Source organism: Hypanus sabinus, chromosome 2 (genome assembly GCF_030144855.1).
Source record: "Hypanus sabinus isolate sHypSab1 chromosome 2, sHypSab1.hap1, whole genome shotgun sequence".
Taxonomy (NCBI): Eukaryota; Metazoa; Chordata; class Chondrichthyes; order Myliobatiformes; family Dasyatidae; genus Hypanus; species Hypanus sabinus.
Window position 1 is genome coordinate 118,273,992 of NC_082707.1, and position 20,974 is coordinate 118,294,965.

Sequence of the window (20,974 nt, forward strand, 5' to 3'; positions counted from 1 at the left end):
CTTACTGACGGGTGTAGGGGTGAGGAAACTGCAGCACAGGGTGGGGTTGGGGTCGAGTCTATTAGCTTACTGACCGGTGTAGGGGTGAGGAAACTGCAGCACAGGGTGGGGTTGGTGGGGGGAGTCTATTAGCTTACTGACGGGTGTAGGGGTGAGGAAACTGCATCACAGGGTGGGGTTGGTGGGGGGAGTCTATTAGCTTACTGACCGGTGTAGGGGTGAGGAAACTGCAGCACAGGGTGGGGTTGGTGGGGGGAGTCTATTAGCTTACTGACCGGTGTAGGGGTGAGGAAACTGCAGCACAGGGTGGGGTTGGTGGGGGGAGTCTATTAGCTTACTGACCGGTGTAGGAGTGAGGAAACTGCAGCACAGGGTGGGGATGGGGTCGAGTCTATTAGCTTACTGACGGGTGTAGGGGTGAGGAAACTGCATCACAGGGTGGGGTTGGTGGGGGGAGTCTATTAGCTTACTGACCGGTGTAGAGGTGAGGAAACTGCAGCACAGGGTGCGGTTGGGGTCGAGTCTATTAGCTTACTGACCAGTGTAGGGTTGAGGAAACAGCATCACAGGGTGGGGTTGGTGGGGGGAGTCTATTAGCTTACTGACCGGTGTAGGGGTGAGGAAACTGCAGCACAGGGGGCGGTTGGGGTCGAGTCTATTAGCTTACTGACCAGTGTAGGGTTGAGGAAACAGCATCACAGGGTGGGGTTGGTGGGGGGAGTCTATTAGCTTACTGACCAGTGTAGGGGTGAGGAAACTGCAGCACTGGGTGGGGGAGGGAAGTCTATTAGCTTACTGACCGGGGTAGGGGTGAGGAAACTGCAGCATAGGGTGGGGTTGGTGGGGGGAGTCTATTAGCTTACTGACCGGTGTAGGGGTGAGGAAACTGCAGCACAGGGTGGGGTTGGGGTCGAGTCTATTAGCTTACTGACCGGTGTAGGAGTGAGGAAACTGCAGCACAGGGCGGGGTTGGGGTCGAGTCTATTAGCTTACTGACCGGGGTAGGGGTGAGGAAACTGCAGCGCAGGGTGGGGTTGGTGGGGGGAGTCTATTAGCTTACTGACCGGTGTAGGGGTGAGGAAACTGCAGCACAGGGAGTGGTTGTGGTCGAGTCTATTAGATTACTGACCGGTGTAGGGGTGAGGAAACTGCATCACAGGGTGGGGTTGGTGGGGGGAGTCTATTAGCTTAGTGACCGGTGTAGGGGTGAGGAAACTGCAGCACAGGGTGGGGTTGGGATCGAGTCTATTAGCTTACTGACCGGTGTAGGTGTGAGGAAACTGCAGCACAGGGTGGGTTTGGTGGGAGTCTATTAGCTTACTGACCGGTGTAGGGGTGAGGAAACTGCAGCACAGGGTGGGGTTGGGGGGAGTCTATTAGCTTACTGACCGGTGTAGGGGTGAGGAAACTGCAGCACAGGGTGAGGTTGGGGTCGAGTCTATTAGCTTACTGACCGGTGTAGGGGTGAGTTAACTGCATCACAGGGTGGGGTTGGTGTGGCGAGTCTATTAGCTTACTGACCGGTGTAGGGGTGAGGAAACTGCAGCACAGTGTGGGGTTGGGGTCGAGTCTATTAGCTTACTGACTGGTGTACGAGTGAGGTGGGAAGTCTATTTGCTTCCTGACCAGTGTAGGGGGGTAACGAAACTGCATCACAGGGTGGGGAGGGAAGTCTATTAGCTTACTCACTGGTGTACGAGTGAGGTGGGAAGTCTATTTACTTCCTGACCAGTGTAGGGGGGTAAGGAAACTGCAGCACCGGGTGGCGGGGTGGGAGGGAGTGAACCCCATCAAGTCTCAGAGAAAACAGGAACATGTAACACTGGAGGTCATAGTGGAACTTGGGTAACTGCAGCGGTGAGGCAACCACTGTACACGCGCTCCACAGTACGACCCAAATAAGCTGCTGGGATGCCATGCTGCCATCGGGCAGGAGGTTCAGAAGCCTGAAGTCCCACACCACCAGGTTCAGGAACAGCTACTTCCCTTCAGCCATTCAGTTTTTGAAGCAAACTTCACAACTCTGATCACTCCATGACCATTTTGGAGTACAGTGATCATTGTGCTTTCTGCTCTAATTGCGTTTGATCCTTGTTTAATTCATACTTGTGAATGTTGTGCCTGTGATGCTGCTGCCACTTTTTCATTGCATACCTGCGCTTGGACTTTTGATGATAGACTTGACTTTGATTGGTAACCATCTCTGGTGCTCTTTAGCTCTGTCGGAACGTTTGCCCGTGCTTTGGACTGCAGTAGTTCGGTGAGACAGCCCAGTTTACACATGAGTGCAGCGGCTGCATCCAGAGATATCACCCAGGTAAGACACAATGCCTTCCTGCTGACCCTTACGTTCTCCACACATTACCTGTAGTTTCAGCTGGCAGATATCAATCCCACTCAGCCACCAGGGTAGCACATTATTCTGGAACTTGCACACAAAAATCCAGGTGTAAATTATGAATCCCTGTTGTCAAGCATGATTTATCAAAGTTCAAAGTATGTATACTATATACAGCCTTGAGATTTGCCTCGTTACAGACAGCCACGAAACAGAGACCCAATAGAACCCACTTAAAAAAAGGTCAAATACCCAACGCGCAGAAAGAAAATGAATCATGCAAACAATAAAAGTAAGCAAATGACATTTAGAACAGAGACGAGTAAACCTCACAGAGCAGCGAGCTAAACACTGGCACTGTCCCTTCAGACCCTTGCAGGCCAGTTGTAATACTGATTAGATTTGTAATGAAGCTTCCCCTACGTTGTCCCTTACTGGCTCAGATAAGAAAGGGAAATGACAGACAAATAAATTTACAAACGAGTTAACATACCATTAGACTGTTCCGTTACATATTTTAAAAAATAAAGAAGATACAAAAAAATCAACAAAATAAATTTTCCGATTAAATGCCTCAATTCCAACCTCAGCCCAACTCCTGTGTAGTTTCCTTTCTTCAGAGCTCATTGATCTTGAATGGAGATTGACAGTCATATTAATTAATATTACTTTAATGATGGAACACAAAGCAGCTAATTAATCCATCTCCTTCCAGGAGATGAGCATCATCTGCATGTTCTCATGCTCTATAGAACCATTTAGTTAACTGAATTTACCTTCAATCTTCCTTTATAACTTCACGCGTTTGAAAGGGATGGACGTGCTGAGCCACGGGGCCTGTTTCTGTGGTGTGTCTCGGCTGTTTGAAAGTAAATCCCCTGGAAACTAGAGGAAACATAATCAATCCTCTATCAAGCAGAACTGTAGAATGATGCTTCATGTAGCTGTTCACTCTGCTGTCTCCTCACTCAAAAGTACCTATGAGGTCTCGCAGTTTGAATCCACTTTTTAATTACTTTTTATAAGATATTAGATGAATTAATGTAACACTAAAGTTGATGTTTAATCATCTGTACTTTTTTAACAAACTCATGTATTTTTCACGGTATGTGGTGGTTCGTTCCCACTTATTGGTAGAAAGCGGAATAGCAGTTATCATTTCTCTCATTTTTCATTGGTTAAGTGTTAGTGTATTACCTACGTGATGTAATTGTGCAACCATTGATTGGTTTATTCTTATCAAAGGGACTTTCTGTTTTCTGTATTATAAAAGGTGAAGGATTTTTCAGAGGCGTAATTTTTGTCTTTATCTTCTCCTTTTCACCTTCTCCATCTTTGTTTCTCAGCTCTTTACTTAGTTTGCTTAGTATTTGTACGTTTGTTTAAACTTTGAAATAAGCAATTGTTCAGAATTAAAGCTCCTCACCATTCCTGACCTCCAGAAGAACCCAAAGGATCAGAGAAACACTGCTGACCCCTCTCTATCTGCCCTTTCTCCTGTTCCCAGTGTAACCACTAGTCGTTAACCCCCGCAATCAATCCCCTCTACTAGCCAGATCCCCAGACAAGACTCTGTGGAGTTATTCCCCTCCAACGTTCCTTCCATTCAGCCACTGATGTCTTTGCTGCTGTTCTCACAGATCTCCTGTTCCCTGCACCAGCCGTTGCTACACAACTTCACTTCAGTCATTAATTTTGTTTTTCTGAGAATATATACGGTAGAACATTGATCACTAGTGATTCTGGCTTTGTGGAAGATTTGGTCCTATCGAGGGTCGGTATGTTCTTCATGTTGCTTGAGGGGGTAAATATGATGCAGAAATCCTTTTCTATAATATTACCTATGCAATTTCTAACATCTTTCCATGAAAGCAGACAGATTTTGGTTTAACAACTCAGTTGCAAGATGGTTGCATCAACCATCTTGCAACTGAGGGAGTACATTCGGATTGGAGAGTTGTGACTAGTGGTGTCCCACAAGGATTGGTTCTGGGACCTCTACTTCTTGTGATTTTTGTTAACCACCTGGATATGGGGATAGAAGGGTGGGTTGGCAAGTTTGCAGATGACACAAAGGTTAATGGTGTTGTGGATAGTGTAGAGGATTGTCGAAGATTGCAGAGAGACATTGATAGGATGCAGAAGTGGGCTGAGAAGTGGCAGATGGAGTTCAACCTGGAGAAGTGTGAGGTGGTACAGTTTGGAAGGACAAACTCCAAGGCAGAGTACAAAGTAAATGGCAGGATACTTGGTAGTGTGGAGGAGCAGAGGGATCTGGGGGTACATGTCCACAGATCCCTGAAAGTTGCCTCACAGGTAGATAGGGTAGTTAAGAAAGCTTATGGGGTGTTAGCTTTCATAAGTTGAGGAACGAGTTTAAAAGTCACGAGGTAATGATACAGCTCTATAAAACTCTGGTTAGGCCACACTTGGAGTACTGTGTCCAGTTCTGGTTGCCTCACTATAGGAAGGATGTGGAAGCATTGGAAAGGGTACAGAGAAGAGTTACCAGGATGCTGCCTTGGTTAAGAGAGTATGCATTATGATCAGAGATTAAGGGAGATAGAGGTATACAAGATATTAAGAGGAATAGATAGAGGGGACAGCCAGCGCCTCTTCCCCAGGGCACCACTGCTCAATGCAAGAGTACATGGCTTTAAGGTAAGGGGTGGAAAGTTCAAGGGGGATAGTGGAGGAAGGTCTTTTACTCAGAGAGTGGTTGGTGTGTGGAATGCACTGCCTGAGTCAGTGGTGGAGGCAGATACACTAGTGAAGTTTAAGAGACTACTAGACAGGTATTGGAGGAATTTAAGGTGGGGGGGGGGTTATATGGGAGGCAGGGTTTGAGGGTCAGCGCAACATTGTGAGCTGAGGGGCCTGTACTGTGATGTACTATTCTCTGTTCTATGTTCTATTAAAGTGCAAGAATATCTGGTGACGTTGTGATTGATCCTCTGGAATAGGACTTTAATCTACAACCTCTGTCCCAGAACCATGCCTGACAGCTGATGTCAGAGAAGCATCACCAATCACAAAACCTTCAATGTCTCTCTTTTTGCCTATTGAGTGATAATAGAGGAGGAGCTCTTCAACAGACTTGTGACTGCCCTCTTTCGAGGAGTGGGCTTGGAGCTGTATGGCGCTGCCAGGGCTGTGTCTGGTGAAAAGCAGAGCTCATCCCAGCAGTCCAAGGTGTTTTATTTGAGAATTTCTTCTTTTCCTTCATCACAGTTTCATGCCATGGAAACCCTGTACAAAAGTACCTATGAGGTCTCGCAGGCCATCTCTGCGCTGGTCCCTCAGGGTGGCCCAGTGCTTTGTCGGGATGAAATGGAGGAGTGGTCTGCTTCAGAGGCCAGCCTGTTTGAAGAAGCACTGGAGAAGTACGGAAAAGACTTTGAAGACATTCAGCAGGACTTTGTAAGTAGTTTGCAGTGAAGCTTTCCTCCTCTGTCTGGTAGCTTGGATATAAATTATCGCCGAGGGTATCAAGTGTACTTCACTAATGGTTACTGTGTCTGGATCATAGAAACAGAAATTATCTTTTGAGTTTTCCACCCAGGTCATCCAATGAGCTACATTGTGACTAATGTGTTTCTAGTCTCTGCTATATGCCATTGGACTATATCCCACAATGCCCCAAATAAAAATGTTCGGTTCAGATCCCGCAACACGCCTGTGGTTTGTCGAGGCATTTTTGCGTTTTACTGAGGCCTGGTAGCACCCATCCCTCTCCAGGCCAGACCACGGCCGATGTTCTCCAACTATGTGGCTTCTCTTGTCTCAAACATGCGGCTGTTGTATTTCTTCAGAAAACTCGTCCATCCTGGCTGGTGACTTTGTTGACAAAGTCCTTTACCCAGTGGTGCTGTGTTAACACCACCCCCTCATGTTGTATAGCCCGGCAGCTGAAGTGGTGTACCAGGGTGTGCCATTTGGAGGTGGACACTAGACATTTTGAAGATGTCTTCGATGGTGGGGAGGCTGGTGCCCATGATGGTGTGGATGAGTCTAGAACCCTCTGCAGCTTTTCTTGAGGCTGTGCAGTGGCTTCTCCATACCAGATGGTGATGCATCCAGTCAGAAGCTCACCACAGTACATCTGTAGAAACTTGCCAGAGTCTCTGGTGACGTACCAAATCTCCTCAGACCCGCAAGACCTGCAAGCAGCAGGCACTGGTTGTGAATAAGGAATGAGTTTCTTTGCAATAAACTTCTTCATTGTGTCCTGCTGTTTTTATCCTTTTTTATTTTGTTCGCGGACATCCTGCATCAGATATTTCAGAGAATAGCACAGTGGGTTTCGTGTCACATGTAGGTCACAATGGATAGCCAGAGTTCAAACTGCATTCTTTGTCTCCTCTCAAACCTGTGACCTCCCACCACTGGCAGACATATCTGCCTGGGATCCTGTGGCCATGGAGGTTAAAGTTCTCAATTCTGTAACATCAATGGGGGAGGGGTCACCCAAGCTCCATGCTTGGGGAAGTGAGGTTCATCTACTCAGGGAAAACAAATTTTTCACTGGCTTGACAAATCTCCCTTAAGTGTAAACACTTTATAAACTACATTCAGGTAGTATAATTCCTTTTAGGAATGTCCCTGATGGTTTCCTGCCTGGCAGGTGGGGTGGAGGGTCTCTTTAATCCCTTTGTCTAACGAACATGCCTTTTGTGCACACAGATCCTTATTAGCTTTTCCATCTCCTTCTGACCCCCTAGTGCATCGTCCCAACCCAAGTGATCATTGCAGAGTCCATTTATGTAGCAGCAACAATTCCCTGTGGCTGAAAGAGTGCAGCTTAAATGGTGGTATTTCCCTTTGAGAACTGGGTGTTGAGATAGCAGCTGCAGTGCTAAGTGTTGGCAGATGTGAGAAATTGCCGTTGACTGTTTAATTAGTTCAGTGTGGAAGCAGCTCGCCATTGTACAGGAAACTTAGTAACACCACACATAAACCTCACGATTGAAGATTGTGATCTTTGTAAGATAAGGCTGATTCATGTGCCTATTTTAATGCCATTAAGATGAAGAAGAACAATTTCTTGGGCCCAGTATTCCAACTGATAGCCCCTGTATGTAATTTAAAAAATAATAATTTTATAGGCAATCATGGAATTATTTAAGCTTTATATATTGTCAGGCTTGTTTTCAAATGACAGTGAAAATGAAAGTTTAGGTCAGTGGTACCCAAAGTTTTTTTTCTTGGTTCCTAGACCCACTTAAAATGCACAGTGAAAGAAAATAGGAACTGCAGATTCAAAGCAGTGATAAATAAATGCAAAAATTGTTCAAATCTATATAAAGCTACAAATAAAATTCTTTAATTATAGTATACAATTCTCATCAACCGACTAAACTGCATTTGTTTTTCTCCTCATAATTACTCCCTTTCCAACAGAATGTTCCCAGTTTTCCCTTCATACTTTGTCCTGGTTTTCCCACACCATTCCCTACAGCCCCCTGAAGACATGTCACTCAGCCTCAATCAGATACAGGTGGACCCCGTTTCTCGAACGCTCGCTTTACGACAGCTCACTGTTACGAAAGGCTGACATTAGTACCTGTTTTTGCTAACCAAGAGGATTTTCGCTTTAACGAAAAAAATATGCCCGCTTGCTATGCATGTTTACCCCGAGAAAGACTACCATGACCGTGAAACCTTGTGCGGGCAGTTGTCTGTGCATGTGTGTGTGTGTGTGCATAAGCATGTATGTACATATGCATGTACGTGTGTATGGGTGTACGTGCACATGTATGTACGTGCAGATTTTATTTTCCAAATCGATTTTGGCTTGCTGTCTTCCCGATTTTGATAAGTGAAACTACACCGTACATACAATATTTCTACTTTATATAGGCTGTATATTTATCATATAATTCCTGCTTTTACTATATGTTAGTGTTATTTTAGGTTTTATGTGTTATTTAGTTTGATTTTGGTAGGTTATTTTTTTGGTCTGGAAACGCTCAAGAATTTTTCCCATATAAATTAATGGTAATTGCTTCTTCGCTTTATGACATTTCAGCTTACAAAAAATTTCATAGGAACGCTCTGCCTTCGGATAGCAGGGGAAACCTGTATAACTAATCTAGCTTATACAATCCTGATCTAGGGTTGGTTCAGTGCCCCAAGAATCTGAAGACCACTCTCCTGTATCCTTTCTCCAGATAGGCATTCACCAGAACTATTTGATTCAATGACAACTTCCATTTGTATAGAATCATTAACAGCAGGAAGGCAATCCATGAAAGTCAAACAAAAATAGAACATTCTGGAAACACTCCATTGAAGCTGCTGGACTCTGAAAGATATAGTTAATACTTAATGTTGAAAGCACGACTGAGAAAGTTACAGATGTTCATGGAGCCAAAGTAATTTTCAATCAATGCACGTGGGTGATGTAGCCCAAAAACAGTGCAAGAGACAAGGCTGAAGAATCTTCGAGCATCTCCAATGTCCAGCTGATGAGTCTTCTCATTCTCTTTCAGAGGGCTCCACCACCTCAGATACAAGGCTTGAGTTAGATTCGCTCCACATGATGCGAGGAAACAGTTATAATCAAGAGTGCAATGGGACAGCCTGTAAGGTGCCACCACTATTCTGGCACCAACATAGCACCCCAAACATGCTTGTCACAACAACACAGAACACACAACAACAGCAAAACAAGCCCCTACGTTTCGAAGTATAGTACATGTGAAAAATAAATCTGAGTCTGAAGGCTGCAGAGCCCAAATTACTGCTATCATTGTATCAACTGGGCCTTGCAGGAAAGCTGCATCCCTGGCAGCTGCTTAACCATGGGTGCCAGGGTAGCACAGGGGTTAGTGTGACACTATCACAGCTCGCGGTGTTCAGAGTTGAATTCCGTGGCTGTTTGTAAGGAAATTTTATGTTCTCCCCATCACTGCATGAATATCCTCCGGGTGCTCTGGTTTCCACCCACAGTCCAAAGACATACCAGTTAATAGGTCATTGTAAATTGTCCTTTACTTCTGAAGTGCCATGGAACTTTGACCAGCAGCCAATCTGGACATCAGAAGTTTGGAGAGGAGGGGACTTCAATCAGGTCCACTGGCTGAGGATAAAAGGCAGAATCAGTTCGTGGCAACATAATACGTACACAACGCTGGAAAAACTCAGGAGCTTTGAGCAGTGGCCAATCAGTGTTTGAGATTGATTAGGAAGAGCAGATTAAAGGGAGGCAGGGGCAAGCAAGGTGGCCGTCTTCTGAGTGGATATACTCAGAGTGGTGATCTTAAGGCTTTAGCTCTTCGAGGCTTCAATAAAGAGAGGTTTCACAGAGAGAGAGCAAAGGAAAGAAAAGATCAATTTTTTTCCTACTCTTCTTTATATCTGCTCAGATAAGAGAGTCCAGATGACAGGCAGGATAGTTGAGTGCTCCTCTTGTGGAATGTGGGAGGTAGGGAAACCTCCAGTGTCCCTGACCACTATCACTGTGAGAAATGCATCCAGCTGCAGCTTCTAACACTCTGTGCCAAAGAGCTGGAGCTGGAACTGGATGAACTCTGGATCATTGGGGAGGCTGAGGGGGTGATATACAGGACGTATAGGGAGCTAGATACACCCACCGTGCAGGGCACAGGAAAAGGGTTGAGGGGCCATTTACAGAGTACCCCTGTAGCTATACCCCTCAACAACACTTTGGATACCGTGGGGGAGGATGACCTAACAGAGGAAGGTCACAGTGGTTAGCTCTCTGGCATTGAGTCTGCTTCTGTGACTCAGAAGGGACAGGGGAAAGAAGAGGCACGCTGTGGTGATGGGGGATTTGTTAGTTGGGGGAATGGACAGGATGTTCTATGGGTGAGAATGAGATTCCTGGGTAGTATATTGCCTCCCGGGTGCCAGGGTCTAGGACATCTCGGATCGAGTCCTCAGCATTCTTAAGTGGGAGGGTGAACAGCCAGAAGTCGTGGTCCCTGTTGGTACCAGTGACATGGGTAGGATGTGTGATGAGGTTCTGCAAAGGGAGTTCATGGAGTTACGTGCTAAGTTAAAGGGCAGGACCACTAGGGTTGTGATCTTAGGATTGCTACCCATGTCATGTGCTAGTGAGGGTAGAATGAGGAAGATGGCTAAGGAGATGATGTAGAGAGCGTAAGATTTTTGGATCATTGGGCTCTCTTCCTAGGAAAGTTGGGACCTGTACAGAAGGGACAGGTTGCACCTGAACTGGAGGGGGACTAATATCCTAGCGGGAAGGTTTGTTAAAGCTGTATGGTGGGATTTAAACTGGAGTTGTAAGGGGTTGGGAACCAGGCTGCCAGAACAGTTAGTGGAAATGTTGTGGAGGCAGAGGTTGGTAAAGTTAGGAATCAAAAGGTTGAGCATGGTGCAACAAAATTGGGAAGTATGAATACAGGACTGAAAGTGTTGTATCTGAACGTACACAGTATATGGAATAAGGCAGGTGAATTTGCAGCACAGTTGTAGATTGGCAGGTAGGTTGTCGTAGGTATCACTGAATCATGGTTGAAAGATTCTAGCTGGGAACTTAATGCCCAAGGATACACATTGTATCGAAAGGACAGGCAGGAAGGCAGAGGGGGCGATGTTGCTCTGTGGTAAAAAAATGAAATCAAACCATTAGAAAGGGGTGATGTTGGGTCAGAAGATATTGAATCATTGTGGATGGAGCTAAGGAAATGCAAGGATAAAAAGACCACAAAAACAGTAGTAAGGATGCAGCCTACAAATTACACTGGGAGATAGAAAATGCATGTTAAAAGGGCAATGTTACAATAGTCACGGGGGATTTCAATATGCAGGTAGATTGGGGAGATCAGGTTGGTGCTGGATTACAGGAGGGGGAAATTTTTAGAGTGCCGACGAGATGGCTTTTGAGAGCAACTCGTGGTTGAGCCCACTGGAGGATCAGCTATTCTGGATTAGGTGTTGTGCAATGCGAGCTTAAGGTAAAAGAACTCTTAGAGGAAAGTGATCATAATGTTCACCCTGAAATCTGAGAAGGACAAGCTAAAGTCATATTTATCAGTATTACATTGGACTAAAGGGAATTACAGAGGCAATAGAGAGGAGTTGGCCAGAATTGATTGGAAAAGAACACAGCAGGGATGATGGCAGAGTAGCAATGGCTGGAATTTCTGGAAGCAATTCGAAAGGTGCAGGATATATGGACCCCAAAGAGGAAGATGTATTCTAAAGGAAAGATGACACAACTGTGGCAAACAAGTCAAAGCCAACATAAAAGCCAAAGAGAGGGCATATAATAGAGCAAAAATTAGTGGGAAGTTAGCGGATTGGGAAGCTTTTAAAAACCAAAAGAAGGCAACTAAAAAAGTAATTAAGGTAAAGATGAAATACGAAAGTAAGCTAGCCAATAATATTAAAGTGGACACCAAAAGTTTCTTCAGATATATAAAGTGTAAAAGAGAGGCAAGAGTGGATGTGGGACTGTTGGAAAACGATCCTGGAGAAGTAGCAATGTGGGACAATGAAATGGCAGATGAACCGAATAAGTAATTTGCATTAGTCTTCACTGTGGAAGACACTAGCAGTATGGCTGAAGTTCCGGGTATTAAGAGGGACGAAGCTGAGAGAAGGTTCTTGGTAAACTGAAAGGTTTGAAGGTAGGTAAAGTTGCCTGGACCAGATGGTGTATACTCCAGAGTTTTGTAAGAGGTGGCTGAAGAGATTGTGGAGGCATTAGTAATGATCTTTCAAGAATCTCTAGATTCTGGAATGGTTCTGGAAGACTGGAAAAATGCAAATGTCACTCCACTCTTCAAGAAGGGAGAGAGGCAGAAGAAAGGAAATTATAGACCTGTTAGTGTGACCTCAGTGGTTGGGAAGATGTTGGAGTCGATTATTAAGGATGAGGTTTCAGCATACTTGGAGGCACATGATAAAATAGGCCAAAGTCAGCATGGTTTCCTCAAAGGAAAATCTTGCCTGACAAATCTGTTGGAATCCTTTAAGGATATAGCAAGCAGGATAGACAAAGGAGAATTGGTTGATGTTGTGTACTTGGATTTTCAGAAAGCCTTTGACAAGGTGCCACACATGAGTCGGCTAACAAGCTACAAGCTCATGGTATTACAGGTAAGATTCAAGCATGGATAAAGCAGTGACTGATTGGAAGGAGGCAAAGAGTGGGAATAAAGGGAGCCTTTTCTGGTTAGCTGCCAGTGACTAGTGGTGTTCCACAGGGGTCTGTGTTAGGACCAGTTCTTTTTACGTTATATGTCAGTGATTTAGATGATGGAATTGATGGCTTTCTTGCAAGGTTTGCAGGCGATATGAAGATAGGAGGAGGGGGGAGGTCACTTTGAGGAAGGAGAGAGGCTGGAAGAAGGATGGACAGATTAGGAGAATGGGCAAAGAAATTGGCAGATGGAATGCAAAGTCAGGAGGTGTACAGTCATACAATTTGGTAGAAGAGATGAAAGGGTTGACCATTTTCTAAATGGAGAGAAAATACAAAAAAAAATGTAGGTGCAAAGAGACTTGGGAGTCCTTGTGTAGGATTCCCTAAAGGTTTATTTGCAGGCTAAGTCTGTGGTGAGAAAGGTAAATGCAATGTTAGCATTCAGCTCGAGGGCTAGGATATAAAAGCAAGGATGTAATGTTGAGACTTTACAAAGCATTGATAAGACCTCACTTGGAGTATTGTCAGCAGGTTTGGGCCCTTAGAAAGGATGTGCTGAAATAGGAGAGGGATCAAAGAAGACTCACGAAAATGATTCCGGGATTGAATGGCTTACCATATGAAGAACATCTGATGGCCTGTATTCACTGGAATTCAGAAGAATGAAGGGTGATGTTGTTGAAACCTATCAAATGTTGAAAGGCCTTGATAGAATGGATATGGAGAGGATGTTTCCTATGATGGGACAGTCTAAGACCAGAGGACATAGTCTCTGAATAGAGGGGCTTCTTTTTAGAATGGTGATGAAGAGGAATTTCTTTAGCCAAAGAGTGGTGAATCTGAGGAATTCTTCACCACAGGCAGCTGTGGAAAGCCAAGTGTTCATGTGTTTAAGTGATTAATGCAGAGATTGATTGATTCTTGATTGAGCAGGGCATGAAGGGATTTGGGAGAAGGCAGAAGATTGGGGCTGAGAGGAAAATTGGATCAGCCATGATGAACTGGTGGAGTAGACTCGATGGGCCAAGTGGCCTAATTCTGCTCCTGTGTTTTATGATCTTATGATTAAGAAGGTGACATGTGAGCAGCTCTGATGGAAATCATCAAATATTCCTGTTTTAGGCAGCTGCAGCTGAAATCCACAGCTACAGTCATGGACAATACAGTATGTAACATCATCTTAAGGTGATTTGAGTATCTATCAGCACTCAAATTTGTGGATTCTAGGATGGCAGTCTCCGGTTGCTATTGTGGATCCCAGCAGAAGAGAGGATGCTGCACTGGTTCAAAAATTTTGTTGAAGGAGATGATCTTCCAGCTTTCCCTACTGACTCGTGCTGGCAAATGTATAGTCTTTGGTCAATAAAATCAATGATCTTAGAGTAAGGTTACCGTACTAGAGAGGTAGTAGGACCTATTTTTCATTTCACGGAGTCTTGGGTATCCCTGCCTTTCCAGACTCAGTGATACAGCAGTAATTTGGGATCTGTAGACTTCCGATTTAGATTTACTTATCATATGTGCATCGAAACATCGGGGGTTGCTTCACCATTCGCTGTCAAGATGGGGCTGCTGAGTCTTTCAAAGACAGGAGCTGGAGTACACTTCATGATCAACTCCCTTGTGGTGCACAGACGTGGCGGTGCTGTCCCAGTCCTGCTCACCCAACCTGGAACATCTCGCAATCAAGTGTCGTCCATTTTATCTGCTGCAGGAGTTTTCAGCCATCACCTTGGTAACGGTGTACATCCCTCCACGGGCCAATGTCAAACAGGCTCTAGGTGAATTGAGCAATATAATTAAGAGGCATGAAACTGCGCACCCTGATGCCTTCTCTATCATTCTGGAGGATTTTAACCAGGCCAGCTTGAAAATATCTCTGCATAATTATTGCCTACAAATCACCTATAGTAACAGAGGAGCCAACACACTGGACCACTGTTACACCACCATAAAGAGTGCCTTCTGTGTTATCCCATGCCCACACTTTGGAAAGTCTGATCACCTGGTCGTACTGCTACTCCCTGAGTACAGGCAGAGACTGAAGACTGCAGCACCAGTAGTGAGGACCAAGAAGGTTTGGACCAGGGAGGCCAGGAGCACTTACAGGACTGCTTTGAATGGGTGGACTGGACTGTATTCAGGGATTCGTCTTCGAGTCTGAATCACAGCTGTCACTGACCTATGTGGATGAGTATGTGCCTACAAGGACTTGCTGTACATACCCAAGTCAAAAGCCATGGATGCACCAGGTGATTTGTAGTCTGCTGAGTGCAAGGTTTGTGGCACTTTAGTTCTGTGATCTAGGACTATATAAGAAGGCCAGGTGTGACTGCAGAGGACCATCTTAAGAGCAAAAGAACAATTCCAAACAAGGTTAGAGGCGGAATCAGATGCACATCAACTCTGGGTGAGGGGGGTGTTAATAGACCAACACTTCCTACAAAGCAACACCTAACATCAGGCACAAAATGCTGGTGGAACACAGCAGGGCAGGCAGCATTTATAGGGAGAAGCCGTTGACGTTTTGGGCCGAGACCCTTCATCAGGACTAACTGAAAGGAGAGATACTAAGAGATTCGAGAGAAGTGGGGGGAGGGGGGAGGGGGAAATGTGAAATGATAGGAGAAGACTGGAGGGGGTGGGATGAAGCTAAGAGCTGGAAAGGTGATTGGCAAAAGTGATACCAAGCTGGAGAAGGGAAAGGATCATGGGAAGGGAGGCCTCGGGAGAAAGAAAGGGGGGGGGAGCACCAGAGGGAGATGGAGAACAGGCAGAGTGATGGGCAGAGAGAAGAAAAAACAAACAACTAAATATGTCAGGGATGGGGTAAGAAGGGGAGGAGGGGCATTAACGGAAGATAGAGAAGTCAATGTTCATGCCATCAGGTTGAAGGCTACCCATCTGGTATATAAGGTGTTGTTCCTCCATCCTGAGTGTGGCTTTATCTTAACAGTAGAGTTTCAAATCTTTCAGTTTTCAAATCTCTTAGTATCTTTCCTTTCAGTTAACATTGACTTATCTAACTTCCGTTAATGCCTCTCCTCCCCTTCTTACCCCATTCCTGACATATTTAGTTGTTTTTTTCTCTCTCTCTGCCCGTCACTCTGCCTGTGCTCCATCTCCCTCTAGTGCTCCCCTCCCCCTTTCTTTCTCCCTAGGCCTCCCGTCCCATGATCCTTTCCCTTCTCCAGCTCTGTATCACTTTTGCCAATCACCTTTCCAGCTCTCAGCTTCACCCCACCCCCTCCAGTCTTCTCCTATCATTTTGTATTTCCCCCTCCTCCTCCTACTTTCAAATCTCTTACTATCTTTCCTTTCAGTTAGTCCTGACGAAGGGTCTCGGCCCAAAACGTTAACAGTGCTTCTCCCTATAGATGCTGCCTGGCCTGCTGTGTTCCACCAGCATTTTGTGTGTGTTGTTTGAATTTCCAGCATCTGCAGATTTCCTCGTGTTTGACCTAACATCAGGAATGGCAGTGGTGCTTAACTCCCAGATGAGCTCAGTGCCTTTTCTGCTCGCTTTGAAGGGGAGAATAAAACCCCAGCTGTGAGGATCCCTGCAGCACCCGGTGACACTGTGATCTCTGTCTTGGAAGCCAACGTCAGATCATCTTTCAAGAGGGTAAACCCTCGCAAAGCGACAAGCCCTGATGGTGGACCTGGTAGGGCTCTGAAAACCTGTGTCAACCAACTGGTAGGTGTGTTCAGAGCCATTTTCAATTTCTCATTGCTACAGTCGGAATTTCCCACCTGCTTCAAAAGAGCACCAATCATACCAGTGCCCAAGAAGAGCAGGGTGAGCAGCCTTAATGACTATCATCCAGTAGCACTCACATCTACCATAAAGGAATGTTTTGAAAGGTTGGTTATGGCTCGAATTAACTCCTGTCTCAGCAAGAAACTAGATTCACTGCAATTTGCAAATCGTCATGATCGCTCTATGGCGAATGTGATCTCAATGGTTCTTCATGTGGCCTTGGATCACAAACAATACTAATGACTGCTGTTTATTGAATTGAATTGACTGTATTTCTTGCATCCTTCACATACATGAGGAGTAAAAATTTTTATGTCATATCTCCATCTAAATGCGCAATGTGCAATTTAGAGTAATTTGCAATGAATAGTATGTACAACAGGACAGTCAATATAGCATAGAGAATAGCATATAATTGTTTCAGCATGAATTAATCAGTCTGATGGCCTGCTGGAGGAAGCTGTCCTTGAGTCTGTTGGTCCTGGCGTTAATGCTGCGGTACTGTTTCCCGGATGGTAACAGCTGGAACAGTTTGTGGTTGGGGTGACAGAGAGTGGTAAACTCACTCAGCTCCATCATGGGTACTAGCCTCCCCAGCATTGAAGACATCTTCAAAGAGCAATGCATCAAAAAGGTGGCATCCATCATTAATGATCCCCATCACTCAGGCCATGCCCTCTTCTTGTTGCTACCATCAGGGAGGAAGTACAGAAGCCTGAAGGTACACACATAATAATTCAGGAACAACTTCTTCCCCTCTGCCGTCCGATTTCTGAATGGACATTGAACCCAGGAACACTACCTCATTACGTTTTTTTGCATTACTAATTTAATTTAACTTTTTAAAATATGTGTTATATTTTCTTTTTGCTAGAAGTTAACTCAAAGCCAATATATATACTTACTGTAATTCGCAGTTTTCATTACTGTTTTGCCATGTACTGCTGCTGCTTAACAACAAATTTCATGCCACAGGCCGGTGATATTAAACCTGATTCTGATTAGGCTAGTGATCAACAGGTGTGTTGCTGGGCTGGAAGGGCCTGTAACACTCTATATGTCAAAATAAATAAATCAATAAACTAGGCAACACGAGTGAATCTGCAGATGCTGGAAATAAATAAAAACACAAAATGCTGGCAGAACTCAGCAGGCCAGACACCATCTATGGGAGGAAGTAGTGACAACATTTTGGGCCGAAACCCTTCATCAGGAGTGAAGTAACATGGGTTGGTCGAGGGGGGGATAAGAAGTTGTGGGAGGGATAAAGTAGAGAGCTAGGAAGTGATAGGCTGGAGGGAAATGGGCTAGGGGGAAGGTGGAGAATTATGGGAAATAAGAAAGAAAGAAAGGTAGGGCTGGGGGGGAGATTATAGTGAGGGGGGAAAAGAGAAAGAGAACCAGACTAAAATTATAGCTAGGGATGGGGTAAGGGGGGGCAGGGGTATCAACGGAGGTCAGTGAGTTGGATGTTCATGCCGGCAGGAAGGAGGCTACCTAGACGGGAGATAAGGTATTGCTCCATCAACCTGCGTGTGGCCTCATCTTGACGGTAGAGGAGGCCATGGACAGACATGTTGGAGTGGGAGTGGTCTGTGGAATTGAAGTGTGTGGCCACAGGGAGATCCCGCCACTGCTGGAGGACAGAGCGCCGGTGTTCAGCGAAACGGTCTCCCCAATGTATAAATGGCCACATCGGGAGCACCGGATACAGTATATCACCCCAGTTGACTCGCAGGTGAAGTGGTGCCTCACCTGAAAGGACTGTCTGGGGCCTGGGATGGTGGTGAGGGAAGAAGTGTGGGGGCAGGTGCAGGGATGAGCGCCTGGAGGGAGGTCAGTGGGGAGGGATGGGGGGGGATGAAGCCTCCTACCTACCGGCATGAACATCCAACTCACACACCTCCGTTGATACCCCTGCCCACCCCTTACCCCCATCCCTATCTATTATTTTAGTCTGGTTCTCTTTCTCTCTCTTTTTTCCCCCTCACTATAATCTGCCCCCAGCCCTTCCTTTCTTTCTCTTTTATTTCCCACAATTCCCCACCTTCCCCCTAGCCCATTTCCCTCCAGCCTATCACTTCCTAGCTCTCTACTTCATCCCTCCCCCGACTTCTTATCCCCCCTCCACCATCCCATGTTGTTTTACTCCTGATGAAAGGTTTCGGCCCAAAATGTCATCACTACCTCCTCCCATAGATGCTGTCTGGCCTGCTGATTTCTGCTAGCATTTTGTGTTTTTATTAAATCAATAAACTACAAGTTTCTGTGGAATATTTCCAGTTATATGTGCCAGCAAAAAGCAAAAATCGCAACTGCACTTGATTAACAAAATGATGAACATTATTACTGAAATGGCATCAAGTAGAATTGACTGTGATATTACCACACTCTAAATTACCTCACTGGTGCTCAGCTTAGCTCCTGACCTTATTTAAAACTTCACTCCAAACTTGAACAAGACAACAAAATTCTAGCAGCAGTGTCTTTGGAACCAAAGCAACACTTGAAGAAGTGTGGCATCAAGGAGGAATAATACTACCAAGAAAAACATGGGGACCACATCTCTCCACCAGCTTTGTAAGCAATGTGGTATCAAAATTTTACATAGTATAAAAACACTTACTTGCATGTTTGTCAGCAAGTGCAATCAGACTGCTCAGAATGTCTCATCTCCGGTGGAAGCACACACACTTTTTGCTTCCACATTGCCATTAAAGGAGAGTGAAGAAAATTAGATCATGGAAGTGTCATGTAAGATCCTTGTACAATTGGATCCTCAGTTTGTTCACTTGCAAATCCCAGTCAATTTGGATTGGCAACATCTCCTCCACAATTACCATCAGTACAGGTACACCTCAGGACTGTGTGCTTAGCCCCATGCTCTACTTGCTTTACACTTATGACTATGAGCTGATCAATAACTTAAGGAGAAGAAAACCAGAGGTCAATGAGCCAGTCCTCATCAGAGAGGGTAAGCGACTTTAAATTCCTCGATGCTGGTATTTAGGAGGCCCAGCACCAAAGTGCAATTAGAAAGAAAGCACAGCAGTGCCTCTAGTTCCTTAGGAGTTTGTGAAGATTTGGCATGTCATGACAAACTTCTGTTGATGTGTATTGGAGACTGTATTGATTGGCTGCATCTCTCCTGGGATGGAAACACCAATGCCCTTGAACAGAAAATCCTCAAACAAGTAGTGGACGTGGCCCAGTCCATCACGGTAAAGCACTTGCCACCATTGTTGCAAGAAAGCAGCATCCATCATCAGAGCACCCCCCTGCCCCCAAATCATTGAAATAGTCCCACAACCTAGGGACTCATTTTCAATGTCTTTTCACCTCATGTTCTTGATACTTATTGCTTACTGATTTATTACTATTATTTCTTTCTTTTTGTATTTGCACAGTTTGTTGTCTTGGTTGAATGCCTAAGTTAGTGCAGTCTTTCATTTGATTCTATTATGGAGTTATTGAGTATGCCCATAAGAAAATGAATCTCAGGATTGTATATATGTACCTTGATAATAAACTTACTTTGAAATTTGTTATTCAGTAATAGTGAACAAAAATGCTTCATGGACAAGAGACTTGGAGAAATGCTACAATAGTAGTTCCCAAACTTTTTTTGGTTACCACCCTCTAGGCTCCCAGACCACATCCCCAGCACACCTCCCCCCTTCCAGCCATTACATAAAAGCTACAAAGAATTTTGATTTACAATGACAATTAATTACAAAAAACATTCAAATCTATTTCAAGATGCAAATAAAATTATTTCTTTATTTAGTTACAGCAAAATAGTATTCATCAATAACTTTAGAGAGTACCTTAGTAGTCCAGCTGTTCACTGATTCATTGCTTTTTCACCTTGCAATGAGATGAATGAGCTTGGTGTAATGACATCAGCTTCTCGATATCTGGCTGAATGTCACTCAGAAGGAGTCTCAGATCCCCATGTTCAGTCATTTGCAGCCTGTTTCATGGGTTTGAAGGAATTTGGGCGACTAAATATGATGTTGAAAAGGCAATAAAGAACACCATGACCTTTTTCCATAGTGCAGGATAGCTAGTGTTCAGAGATTTCTTTCTATGACCAAAAGTCTTGCTTTGATTTTTTTGAACTTTGTCTTCAGCTCAAAGTCATTTTGTGGTGAGATCAGTTCTTCCTCCATCCTCCTTGTTAATTCCGCATTACAAGTGTTCAGGAATGGATTTATCCCCCAGTCTGGAATTTGGATTGAGAGAAGATCCTAAATTCTCTAATATGTTTTTATGCAGCTCAACCAGGTGGGCACAGTATACTTGCAGGTCATCATCTGATATTCTTTCTTTCTCTTCCAACAGAGGCTCAAAAATTAGAAAAGGTCATGATGGCCAGATTTTGCTTAAATAGAGTTAACTTGGACAGAAATATGGAGACAACTGATTTGACTTCGATTAGATTCACATCATTTCCTTGCAATTGAAGACTGATTTCATTAAACTATGTAAATAATTCTGACAAATAAGCAATGTCATGCCTAATATTCTTGAGTTGATTACTAAGTGAAGATCTTGTGTCTTCAAAGAATTTTTATCAGTTTTAAAAAGTGCTTAAAAACATCTCAGGCAGTTTCCTTTTGAAGGCCATCTGTGTTCTATGTGCAACAGCAAGCGTTCGAACTGTTCATCATTCTCAATACAAAGCTCTTGAAATAGTCAAGAATTGAGAGCATGGAAGTTCATTTATTGCTGTGATAAC

At 44.6% G+C, this 20,974-nt stretch overlaps 1 protein-coding gene across 2 annotated transcripts in view; it reads left to right on the forward strand.

Moving 5' to 3' along the window:
• Nucleotides 1-20,974, forward strand: part of mta1 (metastasis associated 1) — a 147,833-nt gene that overhangs the window by 74,639 nt on the left and 52,220 nt on the right. For both annotated transcript variants that reach the window (XM_059953214.1, XM_059953203.1), the window contains exons 8-9: nt 2,218-2,317; nt 5,570-5,758. In XM_059953214.1, the coding sequence (XP_059809197.1) occupies nt 2,218-2,317; nt 5,570-5,758 (289 nt within the window). The remainder of the gene's footprint in view (nt 1-2,217; nt 2,318-5,569; nt 5,759-20,974) is intronic.